The sequence below is a fragment of the Suncus etruscus genome, chromosome 4 (genome assembly GCF_024139225.1).
Source record: "Suncus etruscus isolate mSunEtr1 chromosome 4, mSunEtr1.pri.cur, whole genome shotgun sequence".
Lineage (NCBI taxonomy): Eukaryota > Metazoa > Chordata > Mammalia > Eulipotyphla > Soricidae > Suncus > Suncus etruscus.
The window spans coordinates 96,718,772-96,735,170 of record NC_064851.1 but is presented as its reverse complement, the minus strand read 5'-3'; the positions used below and the strand labels follow the sequence as shown (position 1 = coordinate 96,735,170).

Here is a 16,399-nt window from a genome sequence, read left to right as displayed (position 1 = left end):
AACAATCATACAACAGGGTTTAACAGGGTAGAAACTCCGAACACTGTAATAGTCAACATATACGTGGGAACAGTGTCCAAAATACATGAAAAAGGAACAACGCAAACTCTTGACGGCTCATTATACCACAAAGAAAACAGCAACAACAGAAACAGCAACATAGAGAGAACAGGTACGTAATCAGACCCCCACAACAAAAGCTCACAATAATCCCTTAGAGATCGTAAACAGGAACACAAGTATAGAACACCACAGGAAATCACGGACTGCAATGGCAATATACCATAACACTACGTTTTAATTCCTTTACCTTGCTACATTTTAAATAACCTCTCAGCTTTTCTGTCCACAGGCACCCTTAGATACAAAGGGCGGACAAACTAAGATGGCAACTCGGGATACCACACGAGATACCATACCTTGTTTGCAAGACGAGATGGCCACGAGAAAACTCTTTAACATAGACTTTATTTCTAGGTTAAACCTTCTTTTAGGAATTGAAGCAAGGGACCAGTCAGACCACCAAAGCAGTACCTGTGACGACGTACAGACCTAAACTACAGGCTCTAGTCATCGAACACATTCAACCAAACCAGCATTCCCTTGCTATTCTCTCCTTTCTTCTCGCTACTTTTTTCTTTTTTTTTCTCTTCTATTCTTCTCTTTACTTTTTCCCCTTTCTCTTCTCCCTTTCTACGGTATTTTCTCTTTTCTCTTCCTTCATACCCCTCCCATATACCTTCCCCTTCCCCCCCCCGGAAATCCAACTATCCCATCACCCCTCAATCCCATCCAGATCTCCCACCATATTAAAACTCTCCACCCTCAGTCCCTAATCTCTTAGGCATCAAGATCGACCTCCTACCCAACGAACCAGTACCCAGCACCCAGGCGAGGGGACACCCAGCCAATCCCACACCTCGTCTCCTGCAAGAAAAGACAGCCAACTTCCCTGAAGACTCATGCTACGAGACCCTCCCTACCATCTCCCCCTAACGTGGACTGTTTCCTGAAACCGGACTTAGGTCCAATAGTATCCCCAATGCAAGAACTCTTCCAAGAATTCCCTGCCGCAAATTTTTACCAATATGAAGAAGGTCAGGGGGAGTGATTGGAAGATGCCTGGGAACCCACACACCACAAGAAAAATCCAAAAGACAACGGGAAAAACTGTACTTTCAACATAGGCATAAGACCTGTAATACACCACCTCTTTACATGTTCTCCCCCAAATGTAAAGTAGTCTCTTGCACCACTTTGGTCCTTTAAAAACTTCGCTAACTCATTTTATCTCTCTCTTTTTTTTTTTTTAAATGTTTGCCCTACATATATATTTGTGGGCACATACACTTTTATTTCTTTTTTTTTTTTATTTTTTATAATCGTTTTTGGATATGCGACCTATTTTTGTTACCCACTCTGTCCAATCCAAATACACCGACAATATAATGGAGCACCACTTCCCTCTGCAAAGGCACACTAAATAAAGGGGAAATCTTACATATAAAAAAAAAGAGATCTTATCTACTAAAGATAGGAACTCATAGTTGGTTACAATACAGGGTTATCTCCTACCTTGAAAATATGTCATGTGGAATCAACTTAGACCTCAGGTGATTAGATACCATTCAACCAGCCTTGAACCCTGGATCCCAGACATAGAAACGGCACAGCTCTTCACAACAGCTGCAAGAAACAAACTCCATCTGGGACAGCCTTAGTACTGCAGGGTCAACAACAAGGGCCAGCTTAAACACGATATCCCGACAATGAGGAAAATGTGAACAACTTGACCTCAGAGCAGTTTAGCCTACCTCACCAGCCAACGACAAGACAAAACCAGAAGACGTGGCACCCTTTGGTAGGTCCAAAAGCCAAGATTGTGTTTTACAGATGACTGGATACGAGAACCATGACCAGACTGTATACATCTTGGGACCAATAAAAAAGCCCTAGTTTAGGGTTTGAACTAAGACCTGCACAATAAGCATGATCCTCAGTTCCAAAGGTCCGGCAGAGACAATTGTAACGGAAAGGGGCTTCTGGAAGCACAAAGAAAGACGCTATCCTAGATGCCATCCTAGGTTCAGGGCAAAGACTAAGATCACCAACCACAGAAGACGGATTAAAATGGCACTGAGGTAACAGAACCTCTAGATTCACAAAGACTGACTTCACCATAAGTCCCATCTCAGGATCTGTACAGATACTGAGACCTCTAAACACAGAGCTCTGATTGCATCACCCTGGACAGAGCAGAAGTCTTCCACACACCAAAAAAAAAAAAAAAAAAAAACAAAACCCACCACCGGGAGAGTAATGATCCTGAGCAAAAACTAGAGTTGATCCCATGACAGTATACTCCAAGGACGGAGAAACCCCATATCGCATAGGGCAAGTGAATTCCTTTTCGAATGACCCCAATATTTACTGTGCCAGGGCAGAAGGGAAAAAAAAAACACAAAACCTTGGACATTTATATATATATGTATATGTATATATATATTACCTTCATTTATTATTGTTATTATTATTTTTATTTACCTAGCTATTTTGGTCGATTTCTCTGTTTGGATGTGATTATTGAAATCGTTGTCCCCAGATATCCTTATTTATTTATTTACTTTTTTTCTTTTCTCTCTTCCTTTTCTTTCGAGAGGGGCTACGCCATGTTTCTTATTTCAAGACCACGGCGTGTTTTTTTTTTGTTTGTTTTTTGTTTGTTTTTGGTTTTTGTTTGTTTTGTTTTATTTTGTTTATCTGTCTTTTGTGGTGCTTATCGATATAGCTGGAGTCCTCACTGGATATTTGACACTTCTTTTGGTACTGGTGGAGTGTTTCACATTCTTTCTCTCATTCATTTCCCAAATCGATGATGAGAACCTCTAGAAGGACTCTGCCCATCTTCGGGGTATTAGACTTTTACCCCCAGTTTATATATTTTCACCTTTTCAGGCAAAACCACGCAACTTGAACTAGCTAGCCCTGCCCCCACTTAGAGGGGGAAATCAGGGAGGCATCAAGACCAAACTGATGCAAGACTACTAAGTAGTAGGTTAGATACAGAGGGGACCACATATTCTAGACGCCCTGGGGGAGAGGGAAGAGGAAATGGGAGGTAGGACAAAAATGGAGGTGTAGGGAGGACAATTTAGGGATGGGAATCCCCCCTGATTTTATGTAAATATATACCTAAAATATTATTGTCAACAATATGTAAGCCACTATGATCAAAATAAAAATTACATTAAAAAATATAAAACATTCTATTTTAAACATGGAGGCTAGAAATGAGTTGAACACTATGGTCTAAAATGTCAAAGATAGGATAGAGTGATAATATAGCGGGTAGGGGGCTTGTCTTGCATGCAGCTGACCCAAGTTCAATCCCTGTTACCCCAAATGGTTCCCTGAGCCCACCAAGAGTAAGCTCTGTGCACTGGCACAGATCTGAAAAATCAGAGAAAGATTACATTATTACTTTATATTTGAGGGGAAAACACAGTATAAAGAATATTATAGTCCACTGACAAAATTCAACGAGAACCAAAAAACATTCTATCAATTTAATTGTCATTTATAATTTCGCTATCTAAAAGAATATCCCTGATTATTGTTGAGAATATATATTGACATTCTAGGAGAAAAGAGACCACAGGTGTGCAACTTACTCTCATTATAAAAGAATATTTTTCTTTTATGAAATGTGAGAGAAATAATAAGTAGACTGTTCATTATGGTTATTCAATTTTCATAAATCATTTTCATATAGATATCACAATGCTTTTACAATTTTCTTGTTAGGTTTGAAATCTTCTATGACACCAAGGAGTTGAAAAGGGTTGAAAGAGAATTAAGGAGTACATTTGTCACTATTTACAGTTATTTTCAAACATTACTGAAAAGGTATATTATTTTTTAAATTAATATCTTTATTTACACACCTTGATCACAAACATGATTGTGGTTGGGTTTCAGTCATGTAAAGAACGCCCCCCCCCCCACCATTATCAATGTCCCAAATCTCCCTTCCCTTCACCCCACCCCCACCTGTACTGGAGACAGGCTTTCTACTTCCCTCATTCATTCACATTGCTATGATAGTTCTCAATGTAGTTATTTCTCTGACTGCACTTATCACTCTTTGTGGTGAGCTTCATGTAGTGAGCTGGAATTTCCAGCCCTCCTCTCAGAAAGGTATACTATTGTTAGGAAGAAGCCTGAAAAGCCCAAGAACTCAGAAGCTACCAGAAAACAATTTCTTAAACACATTCTTAAAGTTCAGAGAGTTCAGTATGCCAAGTGGTTCCCAAATTTCCTGTACTTCTAAAAAGCAGATGTCAGTGAAAACAGGCATTAATAAAAGATTACACATGGAGCAATATGTGATATCTGAAAATTTGCCTCAAAGTCTCATAGCATAATGGCAATTAACATAGTTATAACTAAAATACCAATAACCAAGTATAATCAAATGTCAAACAAACATAAAAACAAATATAGGCCTCAAAAAAGTAAGCTGGAAAAAAGAATGTCAGGTTAATATAGTTTACAAGAACAAAAAGGCAAACCTTAACTACATAGTTAAACTTCTATCCTAACCTATCTAACTTTCTTCTCAGGGGTGGGAATATACTAGTCTAAGTGTGTGTGAATTGATAAATTTAGTACTCAAAATACAAATGGCTTTATCAAGTCAACTTTAAAAACATAAACAATTTTTCTTCCCTTGTTGGTTCCTTCTTTCAAAACTAAAGAACATAAAAGATCATAAAAAATAGCCATTTTCTGAAATATAAATGGCATTAAAAGACAAATCATACCACTCTTTTTGCATCATAAACTTACGATCAGTGATGATAGCATCAAAATATGTGCCTTTCCTCCAGGAAGGTTTAGATGCATCTGATATCAGGACATCGAGGTAGTATTTCTCTAAACCATACTGACGAAGATTTGCCCTTATGTTTTCATCTGGTCCCCTCCATTTTTGGTTTTTCCTACTAGCCTTTCCTAAGAGAAAGATAAACTAAGATTAAAAGTATCCAATCAAAGAAAGAATTCTTCTTTATTGTCATTTAATTGAAAATGCTTAAATCATCCAAACTAACATGTAACCAAATCCAACCTGTGCCATTTAAATCTAATTTCATTTATACAAATAAAAAAAAACATTTTACTTTAATTGATAGAATAATGTAAACAACATTGTGTTAATGTAACACAGTAACCTGTGCTATTTAAATCTAATTTCATTTATACAAATAAAAAAAAACATTTTACTTTAAATGATAAAATAATGTAAACAACATTGTGTTAATGTAACACAGTTTTTTGTTTTTGGGGTTTTTTTTTTTTTGGTTTTTGGGTCATACCCGGCAGCGCTCAGGGGTTACTATTGGCTCCACACTCAGAAATCGCCCCAGGTAGGCACGGGGGGGGGGGGGGGGGGGACGGACGCGTGCCTTATGGGATGCTGGGATTTGAACCACTGTCCTCCTGCATGGAAGGTAAACGCCTTACCTCCATGCTATCTCGCCAGCCCCATAACACAGTCTTTAAAGAGCTATACTGAGCGAAATGAGTCAGAGGGAGATAGATAGGCATAGATACTATGGTAATAATATCCAGTGACAATAGAGAAAAGGGCCAGGAGGTCCAATTCATAGTAGGAAGCTTGCCACAAATAGTGAGGGAGTGCAATTAGGGCAGAGAGGACCACTACGATGATAGTTGAAAATGATCACTCTGGATAAGAACTGGAGCTGAAAGAAGATAAAGTGATATGCATGATACCCTTCATTAACAATATTGTAAATCAGTATCTAAAAGAACAGAAAGACAAAGAGAAAAGAGGGGAGGAGATGGAGGGAGAAAGAAGAAAAATGTGGGGCCGGAGAGATAGCATGGAGGTAAAGTGTTTGCCTTTCATGCAGGAGGTCATCGGTTCGAATCCCGGCGTTCCATATGGTCCCCTGTGCCTGCCAGGAGCAATTTCTGAGCCTGGAGCCAGGAATAACCCCTGAGCACTGCCTGGTGTGACCCAAAAACCAAAAAAAAAAAAAAAAAAAAAAAGAAGAAAAATGTGTGCCTCAGAGCAGGCAGGGAAAAGGGCAAGAGAGGGCTGAAGGGAAACTGGGGACATTAATGGCAAGAAATGTACACTGGTTAAGGGTTTTGTACACTGTGTGACTGAATCTTGATCACAAACAACTTTGTAACTGGGAAAAAATATATTATGAACAAACTTGTAACCATGGTGTTTAAATCAAGAAATAGAAAAAAATTCAATTGCTTAACAAATTCAAACTATACACAAGTAAAATCTACTTCTGAAGAGTAGGCACCTCTTTCTTCCAGAGGCAAATGGTCCAATGAAAAGATGTTGAATCTAATCAGCATACCAGAAACAGAGAGCTAACTTTGGAAAGGTAGGAGCTGTGACCATGAGACACAACTTAGGAAAAGAGATGAGATTCATCTGAGATATATCAACCTTATATACTTGGGGGATTTCAATATATTTATATATTTCTATTTACAAAAGATATAAAGTGAATTCCACATAATAAATATTTTTTATTATCCCAAATGGCTGTCACATAAGTATCATCTATAACAATTCCTCTAGTCTTATATATACTTTTCTGCACTATGATCTACTTTAGAATGAAAACAAAATTCAAATATCAAAAATAGAGAGATGACTCCATACTGTGTGTAGGAAAAAAGGTTAAACAAAGAAGCCTGGAGAAAACAACCAACTTCACTGCTTTATGAGTAATCTCTATAAAGATGTCGATCTAATGAAAATTCCAACTACACTGGTTTTCTGGCTGAAAACTCTGGGGTCTTATCAAAGCCCCACCAGCCACACCACATCTCATAGCCATCACCACATAAACCGAGCAGTTCTACAGATCCTGGAACTCCTAAAGCATATGACCACATATGCAGCCATATGACATTTCTAAATACCTCAGTACCGTTAGTCCAGTAAAATCATATCAAATTAGATGGGAAAGTAGGGTAAAAGCCAACTAAACTCAAGAAACACAAACATTAATACAGAAGGCTCATACTAGCAACAACCAGCTTAGCAAACCATTTGACAATGACTTAATGAACCCAGGGTGGGATATAACAATTTTCACATATTTTCTTGTACTGACAAATATTTTCTGTAATTCTATTAGTTCTAACAAGCAATATAAAATAAATTAATTTGGACCTGCTAAGGGAGAAGTCTTGGGGAGTGGGTGAGAAACTTAAAAGTCAATGACAGAGCAAAGGTTAAGGCTTTGATGTGGAAACAATGCCCAAAAGGACTATTACTGACAAACAAAAAAGGTAATAGACCAAATAAAATGACAACAAAGCTTTGAAATTTGGTTGCAGGGGTGAGATTACTAAGTAGAAGGAAGAGGAGAACGAAGAAAGAAGCAGACTAGAAGTGACCTAAGAGCAGTGATAGAGGGACTCAGATACTCTGGTGGAACTGAAGATAATTTTGTATACCTAAACCATAAATGATAACAATATTATAAACATGTTGGTACTGAAAATAACTACCATATAAAACCACTTACCAGCACATTTGTTATAAAAGCAAAGGTTATAAAATATGATTCAGAAACATCACTCACCCAAGCCATGAACTGTATTGTAGTCTATATCTGTCCCATATACATAGGCACCAAAATGAGCAGATGCTATTAGAAGGCCACCTGTAAAGTTACATAACGATAATCTGTTAACCAAAAGTGTCAAACTCTGTGTCCTGGTAACCCTGACCATACTTAGCAGAACTAAGAAAACAAAATAAAATTTAAAAAATGACGGGGGGGGGGCAGAGCAGTGGCACTAGAGGTAAGGCGTTAGCCTGGCAAGCACTAGCCTAGAAGGGACCTTGGTTCTATCCCCTGGAGTCCCATATGGTCCTCACAAGCCAGGAGCAATTTTTGAGTGCTTAGCCAGGAGTAAACCTGAGCGTCACTGGGTGTGGACAAAAAATTAAAACAAAACAAAACAAAACAAAACAACAAGAAGACTTAAGACATATCCACACAGTGAACACAAAAGAAATAATATATCTGTTAGCATCACTGCTTTAAATAGCATAAAACAAAATACATCTTCTCAAAATAATGTATAAATTCAGAAATTTTCTTCTAATTTGGTGAGTGCTATCTCAGCATTCTTCATTCTTTTTATACCTGTAGATTGGCACCTACATGCATACAAGTGTAGAGACTAGTAGTTACAGTTTCTAAGAACTGAGGAGGATATAACATTGGAAATATAATTTACACAATTTAAACTATTAGAACAAGATAGTTAATTACTTCTATTTTAAAACTATGTGTGATGATTTTTTTTTTACTTGCTTAGTACTATAATCAATATAATCAATATCAAAGAATGATCTAACTGGACGAAGTAATTTGGTAACACTGACCTTCAATTATAAAGAGAATGTGAATATTTTTAATTAATGAAACCCTTAGAAATTAAGATATTTTTAAGTTTTTAAGAAATAGAATTCACAAAGCTAAATTTTTGAATAAGCATACTTTTCATTAAACTTTTCTTTGCTCATTATTGAAGTTAAATATCACTTGCTCTTAATACTTGGACAGATCCTAAGAAATATATTACCAGTTGTCAAGATGTGCACATGCTAAGGGAATAAACTATGGATTTTCCCCTTTATCATTTTAAAATACAGTATCTAACTAAATGATGAGTAGTGTTCTTCAGATGGCTAAGAACTAAATATTAGAGGTGTTTCAGTCATTTACAACATAATCTGGTAACATGTAGTTAAAAATACTATGTTTGTGAAAATAGTGAATCTACCTACATTCTACAGGATTACATGAAGAAAAGAAATAAGTATAGCAGAAACCAAAACCTCGGTCCCCTCATACTAACTACAAAACACATTTGTATGAGTGGTAAGGTCAGGAAGACTGCCTAATCATTGCTTTCTCAAAGGAAAAATTAATGCTTTAGGAAAGGTACTATCTGATGACTTGGAATACTCACAAAATCACTTCACCCCAATTATGATGAATTACTACAATTCTGCCAATTAAGGCAGATACTCACCTAGAAGACTAGTTGTCAAGGGAACAGAAAATTTTTCCTGTGCTTCCTTAAACAGAACCTTATCCATTTGGTTAATGGGTTTTGAGTACCAATTTAGAGTACCACTGCTGAAAGGAGATGAATAATCTGTTAGACTGAATCTGTTATTTAACTCTGTGCCTTTTATGTTTTTAAAATTTTAATAAAATCACTATAAATTAGTTTCTCTGAATTAGTAATTGGATGACAACTTAATTTTTAATTTTTTTCCAATGAAATTGAAATATTTTCTGTATTTATACTTTAGGTGGAATTTCCTTAAATGCATTCTGTTAGAAGGGATGATCTTTAAAAAAGAGGGGTGAAGTGTTGAGAGGGCAGGTAGTGATTCCAATTTTTTACTATACATCTAATATAATAACGTCATATATCATTTAGACTGGCAATTATTTATAGGCAACCACTTAAAGGTTAGAGTAATAATGTATAGGCAAAAGGACAAAATAAGTAGGAAATTTGTGTGTATTAAAACTAATTTACTAATTTTCATCTTTAGAGACTTAAGCATCATGCTTTCTTTATGAGTATGAAAATGAGACTCTGGGCTTTGGTTTTGCTGAAAGAGGAGAAAAGAAAGAAAAATGATACATACCTATTTATGCCTTTTAAAACATAACTCTAAACTAGCAGTCTGGTTTTGAACACACTGGGCTAAAGGATATGCTAGAAAATAGAATTCTACTAATACAGTCTAAGATTTAAAAAAGTGTTCTACAAAGAATTTTGGACAAAAGGGGAAGAAAAACTATTACACAGACTTGTGTTCTCCTTCCCATAAATCACTGCAGAAACATTTACCTTCTCTATCATTTCAAAAACAGTCACACTCTTTCCTTACCTATTGATTATCTGAAGGAAGACAAGACTAAGGAAAAAGTACCCCCAGGTACCTCTTAATTACTAAAAGAGCTGACTTGCTTGGTAGTGGAGAAAAAGGTAAAAGGCATCAGCTATGGCTACAGAGCTCCATCAGAAATCACACCACAGAGAGTGAAAGCAGTTGCATATACTGATGTCAATTATTTTCTTTGTTACTAAAGAATTAGAAACAGTGTTCTAACCCTTGATTTCATTGGTGACAATAATTTGTTAACAGCTACAAATTATAAATTAGTTTACTAAATATTTATAATATCTATCAAACCTACAATGTGTCAAGTAATAAGAAATTCATATTACTAGGACTGGAGAAAGTTTTAGGTTAAGGAACTTGGTCTTGTAGGTGGCAGACCTTGGTTGCATCCCTGCCATTACATATTCAGGAGTATTACTTTAATATAAAGTCAGGAGTAAGCCCTGAGCACTCAGTGTGGCAGAAAAGAAAGAGGAGAGGAGGAGAGAGGAAGCAGAAAGGGAAAAGGGTATGGAGAGGGAAAACTGACTTAATCCTTACAATATATTACTATTACCATTTTACAAATGGAACTTAGAGCTTAGACAAGTTAAAAATCCTATCCCTAATCACACAGTAACTAGTACAATGAAAACCATCCTCGATTTGCTCCTTAATCTATACCATTCTGTCTCTTTTGGGGTGAGAACCAATGAAAATACATACTAGTTTGCCAATTAACTAGACAAAGGTACAATTTATTATTAACAAATTAAATTCAGTAAAGCTACATATTCAGTTAATGAAAGCTATAAACCACTTACAAGTTTTGTATCAAAGGCAAACTATACCACTATTATTATTCAATATATTTATGTTGCTCATTTTTCAGCCATGCTCATGTTCAAACTATACTCCCTAACTACTCACAGCCAATTGAGTGATAAATACTTCCCTCAGAAAAAAAATAAACAATTTTCTACTAAAACAAAAACAAATTCAAATTATTTTCTTAATTGGAAAGGAAGTATGTTTCTGCAACTCATAACATCAATCAATAATAATAGACTGTCTAAAAGGAAAGGGAAAGTTATTTAGGTAGGAAAAGTTTACATTCCTCCTTTCAGTTTCCCACAAGCGTTCTACACTATTTATAACTATGAGAACACCACAGGCAATGAAGACCAGAGAGAAAAATGTTCAGGAAACAAATGAACGTGCTTCAATTTTTGTACTATAAAATGAAAAAAGATTGGGGCCAGAGTGATAATATCATGAGGAGGATATTTTCTTGCACACAGGCAACTCTGCTTCACTCCTCAGAAAACATCATCAATTCTGGAACACTGCCAGGACTGATACCTAAGCACAGAGCCAGTAGTATACTCTGAACACAACTGGGTGTGCCCCCCACCCACCCAGAATAAAGAAAATAAAATGAAAAAAAAAAAAAGATTTAAAATACCTAAATTAAAAAAAAAAAGGCAAGCATCTTAATCCCTTGGGTTGGAATATGTGGACTGAAGTTGATTCAGGGGCATAGACTGGTGGTGAGGTAACCACTTAATCCAAGACCAAGAATGCCAACATTTCTATAAACGTGTGTAACTATAAATTTTAGTTGTGGGACACTCATAATTAGATTCTCATCTAAACTATAATTAAAAATAAACTTAAAAGGAATGGAGAGCATAAAGCAATAGTACAGTGAGATACGCCACTTTCCTTGTCTAGTCAACCCAGATTCAATCCCCAGTCCCCCATATGGCCCACAAACTTTACCAGGAATAATTCCTGAGTTCAGAACCAGAAATAACCCCTGAGCAGAACTAGGTGTGACCCAACCCCTGCAAAAAGAAAACCCAACAACCCTCAGAGATGATCTCCTTAGTACATAGCATACTCAAAAGTAATCAGTATGGTGACTGCTGTTTGAGATGAGATATTTTATAATATGCCAGGCTTAATTTACACCAAGGCCACATGAAGGTTATTTTACCCATAACAGAAACTCTTTTTATAAAAAATTTTTTTTTTGGATTATACCAGTGGTACTCAGGAACTCTTAAACTTTATTGTCTGATTGTGTGTGTGTGTGTGTGTGTGTGTGTGTGGTATGTGTGTGTACTATAAGTATACATACTTATATACAGATAAAACCCCAAATATTGACAATACAACCTGTTGAAAGGCTGTGGGCAAAGTCTCCTATACTGTTGGCAAGAATGCAAAAAGGAATAATGGAAAGGAGTCTGGAAACTTTTTCTTTAAAAAACAACTACGTAAACAAATCAAATCAGCATTTCCAATTCTAGGAATCTGTCCAAATATGGTATCGCTAATGTTCTAATGGCATATAGACAGAAGATTGTGTTTGAAACTACCAAAAATGTCCAATTATAGAAGAAAGAATTATAATACATAAAGCCATGGAATGTATAAAAACAAAGAAGACAATTTCTTCACTGGAGAAATGACTGATTACTGAGTTTAGACAGGTAGAAGGTGCGCCCAAAAGAAGACACATTAGGGAAGGAGGGAGAGAAAAAAGGAAGAATAGGAGAAAGAAAGGGAATGAGGGAGAAAGAGAGTGAGAGAGAGATCATGTCACAAAAAATATGTAATGAATACTGATCCAATGCAAAAAGAAAAGGTGAAAAAGGTGTTTCTTGGGCAAGTCTAAAACAATTCTATTAACTATATAATTAAAGAGGGCTGGAAAAGGTTATGAGTAAAGTGCCTGACTTGCCAACATGATGCTTCAGTGCCATCTGCAGCACCTAGCACAATGCTGACATTTCTACTGTTTATGGGTAGCAGTTCAACTCTCTGTGAATCCACACTACAGACAGGTATGTGTGTGGGAGCACCATGCTGAAAGTGAATAATCCCCAGCAGGCACTCTGGCCAAGTATTCCAGGACCCCAACAGGTTGTGTGCTACCTGGAAAGTACCACAATCAAACATGAGAGTCCCACACCCAAACATGTATGTGCTCCAATCATCAAAACATCAACAAAGGGAAGGGAAAAAAAATAATTAAAAAAAAGCAATGAGTCATAATTTACAAAGGGATGCAAATGGGATCCATCAGTTTGATAATAATGAGGTATGTAGGTATGTATGTATGTGTAGACTGCTAATAATAGTTAACTGGTAAATTCAGAAGGAACACGGAGTTGGAAAACTTATTCCTCTGCAACCATCAAAGATTGTTTTAGGATAAGAATCATCAATGTGGGGCCGGAGAGATAGCGTGGAGGTAAGGCGTTTGCCTTTCATGCAGGAGGTCATCGGTTTGAATCCCGGCGCCCCATATGGTCCCCTGTGCCTGCCAGGAGCAATTTCTGAGCCTGGAGCCAGAAATAACCCCTGAGCACTGCCGGGTGTGACCCAAAAACCACAAAAAAAAAAAAAAAAGAATCATCAATGGAAGCCAAATCTGAAAACTTGAAGAAGGGTGGGGCTTGAGTAGTTTATATGATATTTATTTAAATGATCTTAGTGTGTGTTGCCACAGATTGCCGATTAAGACTGCAAAGGGGAAAAGTTAGTAATAATATCACGGAAAATCAAGTACTAGCTTAATTAGCTAATCAAAAGTAACATTATACACTAATTGTTTTGTGTGTATTGGATGCCTAGAATGAACCCAAGGTTCATTCAAAGACAATTACAAGGCAATTACTATGCCACAAAGCCATATGGCCAGCCCTATGATATATTTGTAACTGACATTAGTGAATCAGCTAACAAAAATAGAATATGAGTATTTAAATAATGCATTAAAGTATATTTATTAGCACTGCTAACTCTGTTGTACTTATGTCAAAGACTAACGTTATTCTCAAGGCTATCCTAATCTCAATAAATATTAAAATATCTAAAGGATAAAGAGATTAATGAAACAAATTGTCTTAAAATTATGTAAATTAACTAGACAAGAACATGAAGTTAATGGCAAACTCCAAAACCAGTTCAAAATAAGGAGAAGATAAATGGATAATCTTCATTCATTTTTTATTCTTGAAATATTTCTATGTTTCTAGCGAAAGCTCAAATGGTGGATCTTAGATAATTTAGATTTAAGATTACAAAGATAGAGTGGCCAGATAGTCATCTTAGATAGTCATAATCTTAGCCTCTCTTAGTAACAAGAACTCTTCAGGAAGAGATTTATAAGTCTCTCCATATTAACTGTTATAAGAATTGAATTAATTAGTACAGTAAGAGTGGATTACAGAATCAGAGAAATTAGTTCAATAGGCTGAGGGGATGCTCTATACAAGAGGCCAGGTTCAGCGTCCTACATGGTCCCCTGAGCATTGCCAGGAGTTATCCGGAAGCATAGAAGGCAGCAGGGGACCATGAAATATCCTAGGCATGGTTAAAAAAAAAATACATGGCAGGCAAGAAATGGTTTAAAGGACAGAAGTGCATGTTTTATATGCAAAAGTCCCAGGGTTCAATGCCATGTACTCCAGTGGGAGTAAATCCATCACCCCAAAAAAGAGAGCATTGCATAAAGCCAGACATATTTATTATATGCAAACGTTAGCTTTTGCATCACTGCTTATGAAGATTCTGATGGGGAAAGATGGCTCCAAGGAAGAACCACAGTATGAATTGTTTCTACAAAGTCTGAATCACAAATGGATTTAGCCAGACAAATTGAAATATGACTATTCTTAATTAGGGGCAATAATCAAGCAAAAACGAATTAAAGCAGAGAAATTCTTTAGAGTCAGAATAAACTGGTATTTTAAAACTGCTACCCAAACACAGGGAAACCAGGTCACAGTCTAAATGGCAAAGCTTAGGCCAGTGCTACAGTCATCTTTTTCACACTTAGAAACCTCCAACCCTACCTGAATCAAAGATAAGGCATGTTAACTATTTTTCTCCAAATATATAGTCATCAATTTTAAAGAAAAGGCATTTTAAAATCTTGTCACTCGTCTTTTTTCCTTCCAATAATTTTTAAATAAATTAAATCATATAACTTTTATTTCTATAATGCATAGTTTTGCAGTATATGGTTTGACCCTAATGAATTTTTGTGAAAACCAGCAAAGTTTTACATCTTTGTAGTAGCTAAATGTTGAACACTGGCTATTAAATATGTGGATGTATCTATCATTATCTAGTTATGTTTAACAGATTCTTTCCATTTCATCTTTTAGTCAAAATAGCACCATGGCAAATTAAACAAGCAACATTTCTATGCTAGTATAATAAAGTACCTGTTCCAACAAATGGATCAAAGACAATATCATTTTCTTTTACTTTTCCATGGTTGGCCATGATGAATGACAAACCAGCATCCATGCTTGTATTTCCAATAAAATGTCTCTTTTTGACACTGTATGACTCAATAAGTTCTCTCTGTCCATCTGCAATCTAGATCAAAGATACATTGAAATTAGTGTAAGTATATTTGAAAATTATTCAAAATGAAACTACAGTATCTTAATACTATGGGAGCAACCTACTTATAAGTACCTACACATTTCATTAAAAAAATAAAAGCTGACACAGTTCTGGACAAATAACTTTTCAGAATGCTGCAACTTACTTTGACTTTTCAAACTATATTTCTATTGAATTTGAAAGCAATTATTCCAGGGCTGAGGGTAAGCTTTCCTGATCTCTTTTATTTGCTCTAAGCAATATTCTGCAATAAAAGCCATACATTTCACTCAAAGCTTCATAATGGGCAGAACTTCTCTGTAGTAATTTTATTTCTTTTCATAATGGAGACCTAGATTGACAAGCTCCACAGATGCAATTCTTCAACTATTACAGCACTTTGCCTTTTCCTCTTTTGTAAAAAAAATCTTTAGTTACCATAAAATTCGTTATTCATAATTGGTTTTCAGGCATACATTGTATCAACACCTTGCCTTTGACCGGTGTTCACTTTCCTTCACCAATCCAAACCTGCCCCATTGCCTTCAATCTATCACCCCGTCTCTATAAGTATTTGATCTTTATTAGGAGATTCCTCAAAAAACTGAAAATTGAGCTCCCATATGATCCAGCTATACCACTCCTAGGCATATACCATAGAAACAAAAACACACAACACAAAAAGGCCTCCTGCACACCTATATTCATTGCAGCACTATTTACAATAGTCAGAATCTAGAAACAACCCAGATGCCCAACAACAGATGAGTAGTTAAAGAAACTGTGGTACATTTACACAATGGAATACTATGCAGCTGTCAGGAAAAATGAAGTCATGAAATTTTCCTATGCATGGATAGACATGGAAACTTTTATGCTGAGTGAAGTAAGCCAGAGGGGGGGAGAGAGACACAGAATAGTCTCACCCATCTGTGGCATTTAAGAAAAATAAAAGACAGTATTGTAATAATACCCAGACAACAGAGATGAGGGCTGAAAGAACCAGCC

General features: G+C 36.2%; 1 protein-coding gene across 2 annotated transcripts in view; it reads right to left on the bottom strand.

The window, feature by feature from the left end:
- Positions 1-16,399, bottom strand: part of TRMT11 (tRNA methyltransferase 11 homolog) — a 74,387-nt gene that overhangs the window by 42,452 nt on the left and 15,536 nt on the right. For both annotated transcript variants that reach the window (XM_049771140.1, XM_049771141.1), the window contains 3 exons: positions 15,226-15,382; positions 7,647-7,727; positions 4,849-5,013 (listed from right to left, as the gene is read on the bottom strand). In XM_049771140.1, coding sequence (XP_049627097.1) covers positions 4,849-5,013; positions 7,647-7,727; positions 15,226-15,382 — 403 coding nt within the window. The remainder of the gene's footprint in view (positions 1-4,848; positions 5,014-7,646; positions 7,728-15,225; positions 15,383-16,399) is intronic.